The 11,192-nt window shown below is 47.7% G+C and overlaps 1 protein-coding gene across 1 annotated transcript in view; it reads right to left on the reverse strand.

Annotated features, from left to right (window-relative positions):
* The window catches only part of FRAS1 (Fraser extracellular matrix complex subunit 1), a 200,981-nt gene extending 190,846 nt beyond the window's left edge, over window positions 1–10,135 (reverse strand). The window contains exons 1-3 of the mRNA XM_048509698.1: window positions 10,056–10,135; window positions 7,114–7,215; window positions 5,046–5,237 (exon numbers count right to left, since the gene is read on the reverse strand). Coding sequence (XP_048365655.1) covers window positions 5,046–5,138 — 93 coding nt within the window. The 5' untranslated portion in view covers window positions 5,139–5,237; window positions 7,114–7,215; window positions 10,056–10,135. The remainder of the gene's footprint in view (window positions 1–5,045; window positions 5,238–7,113; window positions 7,216–10,055) is intronic.
* Window positions 10,136–11,192: the final 1,057 nt, after the last annotated feature.

The following is an 11,192-nucleotide window of genomic DNA, read 5'->3' on the forward strand; positions in this document are numbered from 1 at the left end:
TCCAGATTAGATACACGAGCTCTTAACCTCCTACGCCACTGCTGCTCCTATTTGCTACTTTGCTATTTACTGAGGTGGACTACAAGAAGGCCATTGCCCTCATACACTTCTCTTGCTTCTGGATTGGCCACCGGGTATTCCTCAGGTGGCTACATGCTGTTTTGTCCAAGATCTTTGCAGTCTTTGCAGTCAGCCATAAAACCAGGAGATCTTCAGGCCTTACCCGGAGGTTGGCAGCACTATGGATGCATTCACACATGGTGAACAATGCACTTTCAATGCACTTTCAATGCACTTTAACAATCATTTGTCACTGGATTTTGTCATTTCACACAGTAAAATACAGCCAGAGAGTGTACTGGAAATGGACTGAAAACGGATTATGCTGCACATGTGAAAGCATCCCATTTCTCCTTCAAGCCAGATCACAGAAGAGATATGTTGTGCATTATCAGCATCTCTGATAAACCCCAAGCCTTCTTCTGCGATGGCTATTCACTGCACAGGACAGATATTTTAAGCTCAGCCTTCCAAAAATCAGCAGCCCTGTTATACTCAAGGGGGAGGGGGATTTAACACCCACAGCAACCCGATACCTTTAAAAATATCCCAGAATGTTTAGAATATTGCATTATCAGGACAGAAGAGGGGCCGTGGGAGTTCCAGAATAGAAGATTGTGGGATTTCTCCAGCAGTTCAAAGCTTTACATCAAACAGTACCCTTTCCCCAAGCAAGAAAGAAAATCCATTTGTTGGAGAACTACCAGATGCTCTCTGGAGGCTTGAAACTCACGGCTTGTCAGTGCATTAAGTCAAACAGGCTTGCTGGAAGGGTGTTGAATCCCTCGCTCCTTTCCTAGGTTCCCTATTTGCACTTGATAATCTGGTGCCTGCCTGCCTACCTGTCTGGGATTCATGCCTACGCCTCTGGCCTTGTTACAGTTTAAACAGAATTATGTGACCAGAAAAGTTAATTCTTCCCCAATGAAGGACGAAACCCTTGGAGACGTGGCTTCAATTTAGCTCTGGCTCACTCATGCAAGTGCCCTAAATACCGGGCTGGCAAGCAGATCTGGAAGTTTTTGCAACAGGGGAATTATACGTGTTCTTGGGCTAACATTAAATATTTCAGTGAAATACCACTGGTATCATATCTGAGGTAGATGAGCTGGAATGCTGTATAATAAGCAACTAAATACACACACACACACACAGAGAGAGAGAGAGAGAGAGAGAGAGAGAGAAACAGAGAGGCCCCTTCCACACATGTAGAATAATGCACAGTGGTGTAGCGCCCAGGGGAACGTCTTGCACCAGGCACACACGGTGGAAGAGGCGTTCAAGGGGAATTGTTGAGGTGAAAGGAGACACTGGCCCGGGGGCACAGGGTACACACCGTGCCCCAGGCGCGAGATTCCCCACCGCATATAAGCTCTGATAATACACTTTCAATCCACTTTCAGTGCACTTTGCAGCTGTGCAGAATAGCAAAATCCACTTGCAAACAATTGTGAAAGTGGACTGAAAATGGATTATTCTGCACGTGTGGAAGGGGCCAAAAAGAGGTACACGCACACATGAGGACCTGCAAAACTCACAGGGGATCTCATCCTGCTCCACCCACCCTAGCCACCTCCTGGTCTGCCACAACTCCCAAATTATGTCTGTGACACATGGTCAGGGCAGCCGCTCCTCCACACATCCCACCATCCACTGCTGGGTCCACCAAACATCTTGGCCTCTGTCCTCAGGCCTACTGTGGCTCCCTGCTCTCCACTGTCACCACCCCAAGGCCAAAGGCATCTACCTGCCCCGCCCCCCCCATACTGTCACCATCACAGTTCCCAGACTCCACCTCAGACAGAAAAGGTAGATTTGGGGAGAGATTTTCAGATTGTTCTGCAAAACTGGAGTGTCCCCCAGGTTTGCAGAAGTATCTGTTTTCTGCCAGCACAGCCCAAATACGAAGATGTAAGCATCTGCAGATGACACCACACTTTGCTATTAGAATATACAAGTGGGGAGCCTCAAGAAATTTGAAGGGACAGCTATCCCATTTCCCCTACTTTTGTTTCCTCCTCTCTCCCCTACTTCTCTCATTCCCTCACTCTTTATCCCTCCTGCTACCCCTTTTCTTACTCTCTCTCTCCCCCATGCGTGTCACTTTCTCACTTCCTGTCCCACACTCCCCACCAGTCTTTCAGTTTCTTTCTAATCCCCACCCTTATGCCATCACTCTTTCTGGCCCCTGTCAGTGGTGTAGTGGTTAAGAGTAGGTGGATTCTAATCTGGAGAACCGGGTTTGATTCCCCACTCCTCCACCTGAGTGGCAGAGACTTATCTGGTGGACCAGATGTGTTCCCGCACTCCTACATTCCTGCTGGGTGACCTTGGCCTACTCACGGTTCTTCAGAACTCTCTTAGTCCCACCTGCCTCACAAGGGGTCTGTTGTGGGGAGAGGAAGGGAAAGGAGCTTGTAAGCCACCTTGAGTCTCCTTCTTCTTCTTTTTCTCCCGGGCCAGAGGCGTAGCTACCATGGGGACATCCGGGGACAAGTGCCCCGGGCGCCACCTTGTGGTGGGAAAAAATTACAGAGTTAAGTTAGTGGCTTTTCCTATTTTTCAGGGGTTTTTCCATTTTTTTGGCCTGCAGGGCGCGCAGTTTTTAGGCTAGCTTGGCCACCAAAATTTCAGACTATTGTCAGGTAACTCTCCTGAAAAGTGATACCAGCCAAGAGTTTGGTGCAGTTTTAGTTCAGGAGGTCCACAGCTATGGACCCCCAAAATGGAAGGTGAGCCCCATACTCCATTATTTCCAATGGGGGCCTAATGAAATGAAATGGGGTCCATTTTGAGGGTCCATAGCTTTGGACCCCCAGAATCAAACTTCACTAAACAAAGGTGGTATCAGGGATAGTCTATACTGATACCACCCAAGTTTAGTGAAGGAGTTGTTTCAAGGGGTCCAAAGTTATGGACCCCCAAAAGGGAATAACCATCCTTGTTTCCAATGGGAGCTAATGAATGGTGGATGGGGCTACCACCCTTTTGAGGGTCCATAACTTTAGGCTTCCTGGAGCAAACTTCATGGAAACCCTGGAAGTGATTTCATCAGGAAAGTCTTCAGAAAGATAACCTAAAAGTTTGGTACTGTTGGCTTAAACATTGCTCCCCTGACAGGCACCCTCAGATTTTCCTTCAAAGGCCATCACTTCCAATGTTGTTTAAACTAGGGAGCCCTGGGTGTGTTCAGATTTGTGTGTTGGGGCATGTTCTATAATGCGATGGTGACTTTGAGATGACCTGGTGCAAAAAATGTTGTTTGGTCGTGGTGGGGGAGGGATGCTGCCCAAATTGGGGGGGGGGGGCGCAAAACTCAGATTTTGCCCCGGGCTCCATTTACCCTAGCTACACCCCTGTCCCGGGCACACTGGCTTGTTTCTTCCCCTCCCACATGAGCAGTGATGGCAGCTCTCTCAATCATCACCTATTTCTTCTCCCCCAAAGCAGCAGTGATACCTCTCCTGGGCACCAGCCCAATTCCTCCTTAACCCACAGCAATAGTGACAGAGGCTGTCCTGCCCAGCCCCTTCTCCCCACAGCAGCAGCAGCAGCAGCAACAGGCCCTCCACAGCCACTGCACTGGCAACAGCCCCCCTCCCCCCGGCAGCTGGTAGGGTCTCTGGAGCCACCACCACTTCTATGCGTTGATATAACATTATGGGGGAGCATTAAACCTTCTCAATGTAATTTTTGCAACTTGTCGGGTTCCTCTGCAAACCCTGAGGCTAGACGGGTGGCAACCTGGGAAAAGGCCTTCTCTGTTGTGGCACCAAAATGTTGGAATTCCCTCCCCACGGTCACGCACTCAAGTCCCTCTAGAATTGTCTTTCCCCAGCAAGCAAAGACTTATTTGTTTCATCTGGCATACCCCCCCAATAATCCTCCAAGTTTAGAGAAAATCTCCTTTCTCTCCAAGTGGCCTCTGGTTCACAGATTGAGATACCCACAAATCTGGTCATACTTGAGAAATAGTAGCATAGATTAGATATAGATATACACACGCACGCACGCACACACACACACACACACACACTTCCTGTATTAAATATACGATATAAAATCAGCACCAGAGTTACAGAAACTCTGTATCAAGAGAGATGAATTTTGCAGCCAGCATGAATTATGCACGTCTGCAAAACATCTCATGTTGTGCATCATTTATTCAGCGGTTTCTCCTGATGAGTTTGCATAATTTATTCTATTTTGGCTAATCACGGGAAGGGACAAGGAAGTACACAGTGCAATGAAGTCCAACCCGTGGCCAATCTGTGGCACTTCTGGCTTCTGGAATTTTACCACCTTTGCATATTTTTGCAGCCATAAGGACTAGATACTTTTTAAAAGACATGTGTGGTTCTCAAGAAGCTGAGGAGTTAAATAACCCATCGGTTGTTGCAGGGTTTGGGGGGGGGGCTTGTGGAAAAATATATGCCTAATCAGAGCTCAAGGTTATGTTCAAGGAAAACAGACATTGCCAAAACTAGCAAGGGTGGGATGAAAAGTTCATTTATCTACGCTACTAAGCCATTCTCTTTCATTCTTCTGCACGGGCAAAAATCGAGTTATTTACATATTTAGAATAATTTCAGATGGCTTGAAAAAGTATGCAAGGCAACAGACTAAATAACACACCTAATGTACTTTAATTGTTGTTCTACGCTCTACCTCACATCTCTTTCCCAGCATATTTGTCATCTGACAGGAGTGCTTTGATGGTGTGTTTCTGCATTGCAGGGGGTTTGACTTGATGGCCCTTGGGGTCTCTTCCAACTCTATGATTCTATGAAACAAATTTGAACATGCAAAGTGTGGACAAAAGGGGACAGATCGATGTTTGTTAATGCCTATATCCTACACATAACCTTGTAAAGGAACTAGAACTGGTCATCTCCTGTTGAATATTTGTTCACTCACAAACCTATGTAACATGTGAAAAAGGTCTTTGATGCTGGTTGTTGTCCAAAACACAGTCGCTTTCTTACCACGTCACACTCCACTTTGGCACATTCTCCCTTCCGGCAAGCGACCCGGCCTGCGTCGCACACGCAGAACTCGCAACGAGGACCCCTCCACATCTCGCTGTGGTATCTGACCGACCCTTCATGGACGCAGCTCCCCTCGGCCGGCACGCATTCCTCACAGCACTTCTCTGGGCGTCTCACTTTGTTCTCCCCCTAGGAACAAGTAGCAAAGGGCTGTTTATGGGGTTCCCACCCTCCTGTAGCTGAGCCCTTCGGGGGAGGGCAGCTTATAAATATAATAAATAATAATAATATAATAATAATCTCCAGCCAATCAAGATCAGAACCCCTGAAAAAACCACTGCTTTGGAGGGTGGACTTTATGACATTATGCCCCCTTGAAGCCCCGCCTCTCCCCAAATCCCACCTTTTCCTGGCTCCACCTCCCAAATGTCCAGGTCTTTACCAGCCCAGAGCCGGTAAACGAAGGGTTACACTCTTTAGAGCCTATTGGCCACAAGAAACTTAGTAGTGTGTAGTTCTGCTTAAGATGGCACTGTTAGGCCACTGTATCAGAACATAAGACGACTCCTGCTAGACAGCCAGAGTGGTGTAGTGGTTAAGAGCGGCAAACTCTAACCTGGAAAACTGGGTTTGATTCCCCACTCCTCCACATAAGCGGCGGATTCTAATCTGGTGAACCAGGTTTGTTCCCCCAGTTCTCCACATGAAGCTCGCTGGGTGACCTTGGGTCGGTCACAGTTCTCTCAGAACTCTCTCAGCCCAATCCACCTCACAAGGTTTCTGTTGTAGGGAAAGGAAGGCCACTTTGTAGGCTGCTTTGAGTCTCCTTGAAAGTAGAGAAAAGCAGGCCGTAAAAACCAACTCTTCTTCATCAAACCAGAGCTCCATCTAGTTGCACATCCTTTCTCACATAGCAGTTACTACGGAGGGCCAACAACAGAAGCCAAACTGTTCCCCTGACGTTGCCTCCTGGAACTAGTATTCAGAGCTTTACTACCTCAGAGCGTGGATGTTCCCTTGAGGAGAATTGAGGCTTCATTAGTGGCCACTGATGAACCTAATCCCCTTCAAAGCCTTGAGGTCATCCGTAGATGACTTTAAAATGGGATTAGAGGAGGATTAGATAAATTAGATAGAAAGGGGATCAGATAAGTTCATGGAAGATAGGCCCGACAGTGGCTGCTAGCCATGATAACAGGAGGGAACTAAGATGGGTCTGTGGAAGGGACACAGCCCACAGAGCATTTCTCCGGGAATCTCACTTTGTCCTCCCCCTAGAAACTGGAGAAAATAAAGAGTGGGGAAAATCCTCAGGATTTGACAGCACTCACATATTATTGAACTACACCAATGTTCTTTTGGAATAGAACATTATTTCCCTGGTACTGTAAATTCTGTGTCTGTTGCACATTTCAAAAAAAAAAAGTCCCGGCACTGTGCACAGGAAGAAGAAGAGTTGGATTTATATCCCCCCTTTCTCTCCTGTAAGGAAATTCAAAGGGACTTGCAACCTCCTTTCCCTTCCCTCCTCCTTTCCCTTCTCGGGAACCTGTGAGAACCTGCTGGGTCCCACCTCTGGCGCCACTCCACCAGGCCCGACAGAAGACACTGCTGGGCCAGCCTCACTTTTTCAGCCGGCTGCTCTTTGCAGCCGACTGAGCTAAGGTAAGTGCGTGGGTGGCAGGGGGAAAGGGGTGGGACACTATGAAGAAGAAGAAGAGTTTGGATTTATATCCCCCCTTTCTCTCCTGCAGGAGACTCAAAGGGGCTTACAATCTCCTTGCCCTTCCCCCCTCACAACAAACACCCTGTAAGGTAGGTGGGGCTGAGAGAGCTCCAAGGAACTGTGACTAGCCCACGGTCACCCAGCTGGCATGTGTTGGAGTGCACAAGCTAATCTGGTTCACCAGATAAGGCTCCACAGCTCAAGCAGTAGAGCAGGGAATCAAACCCGATTCTCCAGATTAGAGTGCACCGGCTCTTAACCACTACCCCACGTTGCACAGACAAATTAGGGGAGAGAGAGCATGGTAGGAAGCTCCTGGTTCCTAAGCAAGGGAATTACCTTCTGGCAAGTCAGTGGACTGCAGGTCTGTCTGAGACACCTGGGCTCTCCTTGGTGACATATACAAGTTGTACAGGCATCCTTCTGCCACTGTTCTCCATGCTGTAAAACAAGAAAGTGCAGGCATGTTCCGACCATCCTGGTTATAATTACTGCGCATTCCCGCGTACGTTTCCCATAGGGGTGCTGTTTATGAATTCAGGTGGGCTGCATTCGTGCAGGTACGGTCCACACCTTTAAAGGAAAGGATGAGCCAGCAGTGAAAGGCGTTTATTGAGCATTCCTACCTCATTATTGGACCCCTTTTAATAAAATTCAAACACACCTCACTTTAAGGACCTCTTGGCCTCACAGGGTTACTGGAGCGACTTGGGATTTAGCTATTGGAAGAAAGTTTCATGCCACTGCAATAATGCATGAATTAATCCTTCCAATGATCACACCCGCACCCGACAATCTGCAGCGGCTTCTCATTCATTTCAGAGGGCAGCTGTGTTGGTCTGCTGAAGAGGAGCCAGATTCGAGTCCAGTAGTGCCTTAGAGACCACACCTTAGAGACCAAACTTTCATAGAATCATAGAGTTGGGAGAGACCCCAAGGGCCAGCAAGTCCAACCCTCTGCCATGCAGGAACGCACCATCAAAGCACTCCTGACAGATGGCCATCCAGCCTCTCTTTAAAAACCTCCAAAGGAGACTCCACCACATTCCAAGGCAGTGAATTCCACTGTCGAACAGCCCTTGCTGTCAGGACGTTTTTCCTGATGTTTAGGTAGAATCTCTTTTTCTTCACCTTGAATTATTTTCTTTCACCACCTTCACCATTTTCTTTCAACCTTCACTTTGCTGGTCACTAAAACGCTACTGGACTAAAAATCTTGTTGATCTTTAAGATGCTCCAAGACTTGAATCTGTCTGTTCATTCATTCATTTATTTATTTATTTCTGAGGCTTTTATACCGCCCCATCCCCGAAGGGCTCTGGGCGGTGCACAACAAACAAAAGCAACAGTACAGAATAGTTAAAACATTAAAAGCAGCAGTAATTAGTAATTATCAGGAAAATGAAATAAGAGTGGGTCCAACATCCTAATTTCAAAATTCCCTCCCCCCCCAGAGGGAGGCATGGGGGCCTCGATAGGTGACCAGTGACCCAGATGTCAGGGTCAAACGAGGACCAAACAAGGAGCCAAACAGGGGGGGCACCACATCAGCAGCTGGTACCTCCAAAGAGGCAAAAGCAAACCCAGGTATGTCTGCATGATATTGTCTCTTTTAAAAAAAACACCCAAAAGCCATTTTTTCCAGCTTTTTAGCTTTCTGCTTTTGTCCCATTTCAATTGCTGCTTTTTTGGTTCAGCGTATCCGAATGCACACCCCTAGCTATAACCTTTTTTCAAACTGCACAATATCTCCTTTCAGATGAAACAACCAGAAATGAACACAGCATTCCAAATATACGTGCGCCTTCTCCCTGTATAAATTATCCAGGGATCTCCATTCCTACTTAAATCCGAAAAAGCGAGCTTTGATTCTCGAAAGCTTATACCCGGGAAATCTTGTTGGTTTTTAAAGTGCTTACTGGACTCAAATCTTGCTCTCTGCAGGGATGATAAGCTGATCAGAACGATCTATCGTTTTCTTTTTTCTTTTTCTTTTTTTGAAATTTTTAATTGGTATATTTGGACCAGATTCTTACAAACATATTGCATACTTCACATTTTATCCAAAATTATACCTTCCCCCCCCTTTTCCCCTCCCTCCCCTAGAGATTTTCTTTCTACATTTCTTAAGTAAGCAGCAGCAAGTTCATCCTTTGTAGCCTCTTCTCCCATCTTCCTTCTCGTTTTATTTTTTCACACAAGGCAGAATTTCCAAATGCAATAAACTGGATGGATAATGTATTGTCGAAGGCTTTCACGGCCGGTATCACTGGGGTGTTGTGTGGTTTCCGGGCCGTATGGCCGTGTTCTAGTAGCATTTTTTCCTGCCATTTCACCTGCATCTGTGGCTGGCATCTTCAAAGGTTCTGATGGAAGTAAAGCAAGTGGAGTATATATACCTGTGGAGTATGTGAGTGGACATGCCACAGGTATATATCAGTGGTGGGATCCAAAAATTTTAATAACAGGTTCCGATGGTGGTGGGATTCAAACAGTGGCGCCGCCGCACACACGCACCTCCAGTCCCTATCGGGCAGGGAGGTTGCTTTAGTAACCCCTTCTCGGCACTCAGAAAAAATTAGTAACCACTTCTAGAGAAGTGGTGAGAACTGGTTGGATCCCACCTCTGCCTGTGGAGTATGTGAGTGGACATGTCACAGGTATATATACTCCACTTGCTTTACTACCATCAGGTCCTCTGAAGATGCCAGCCACAGATGCAGGTGAAACGTCAGGAGAAAACGCTACTAGAACACGGCCATACAGCCCGGAAACCATACACCACCCCAGTGAAAGGATAATTCCAGTATGCATTTCCCTGCACCTGTGCAGGTCTCTATGAGAATCAAGGTGCACCCGGGTTCACAACAGTTTTCTGCAGACAGACAAATCTATCCTCCTGTCTCCTAAGAAGAGAGGATGAACTGCTGGCTCATGCTTTCTGCAAAGAACACAGAACTCTATACAGCATTCTCGATTATAAAAGGTGAAGCTCCAACCCTGATCAGCAATGCCTATCTTTCTATCTACCACCAGCGCCACCCACCCCTTTCCAAAATGTGTTCACAGAAACAGTCTTATCTACACCGGCTTGTGAACCGAGTTACCTCTTGCCAGAGCATTCCTTTCTATTTCAGTCCCTTTCAACTCCCGGGGTTTCCCAGCAAGAAGAAAAGGAGCGGGTTATTAATGCTGGCAGAATGCTAGGTGCTAGGGGAAGAGTGATGTGTGTCATACCATCAGTATCAAGTCAGCTCATGCGTAGTTCATCAAAGGGTTACCTCAAATGCTCTTCCCGCTACGGAGCAGGGTTTTGGAACGCATTCCGGGCAGCATTTTCCAGCAGGTACAGCTATTGTTTCATCCTAAACATCAGAAGGGGTGGATGGGAGACACAAAGAAGCCATGGGTAAGAACTGGGAAAGAGCAGATAACAGCAGTGCTGTGCTATAGAGACAGAAAGCATTCCACTCGATGTTCCGCCTGGAAATTGACGGCATACAAATAATGTGAAGTAAGCATACATTTAGCCTTGGACTATATCACTGTGTATAATTCGTACGGTTTGTTGCTGTAAGTTGGTTCCGACAATGTAATTTTTAGTACATAAGGACATAAGAAAGAGCCTTGCTGGATCAGACCAGAGTCCATCTAGTCCAGCACTCTGCTACTTGCAGTGGCCCACCAGGTGCCTTTGGGAGCTCACATGCAGGATGTGAAAGCAAGGGCCTTCTTCTGCTGCTGCTGCTCCCAAGCACCTGGTCTGCTAAGGCAATACTTCCCAGAGCTTCTGGCAGGGCTGATTCCTCCGACCACTCACTTGCCAGCATGGTGTCGTGGTTAAGAGCAGGTGAATTCTAATCTGGAGAACCAGGTTTGATTCCCCACTCCTCCACCTGAGTGGTGGAGGCAGAGGTGGGATCCAGCAGGTTCTCACAGGTTCCCGAGAGTAGGTTACTAATTATTTGTGTGTGCCGAGAGGGGGTTACTAATTGGTGATTTTGCCATGTGATTTTTGCCTTAGTTATGCCCCTCCTCTCAGCAGTAGTGCGCAGAACTTGAAGTAGAGTAGCAGGAGGTGCACCGGCGTGCGTGGCAGCCTGCGCCTGCGTGCATTCGTTTCCTGCCCAAGGACCGGCGCAGCGGCTACGTCCTTGCCACAGCCCCGCCCAGGAATGCCCACCCCCGGAATGCCCGGCCACACCCCCGTCATGCCCCGCCCACCCCGTTGGCGCTACGCCACAGTTTGAATCCCACCACCATGGGAACCTGTAACTAAAATGTTTGGATCCCACCACTGGGTGGAGGCTTATCGGTTTCCGCACTCCTGCATTCCTGCTGGGTGACCTTGGGCTAGTCACAGTTCTCTCACAACTCTCTCAGCCCCACCTACCTCACCAGGTGTCTGTTACGGGGAG

This window comes from Sphaerodactylus townsendi, linkage group LG10 (genome assembly GCF_021028975.2).
Source record: "Sphaerodactylus townsendi isolate TG3544 linkage group LG10, MPM_Stown_v2.3, whole genome shotgun sequence".
Taxonomy (NCBI): Eukaryota; Metazoa; Chordata; class Lepidosauria; order Squamata; family Sphaerodactylidae; genus Sphaerodactylus; species Sphaerodactylus townsendi.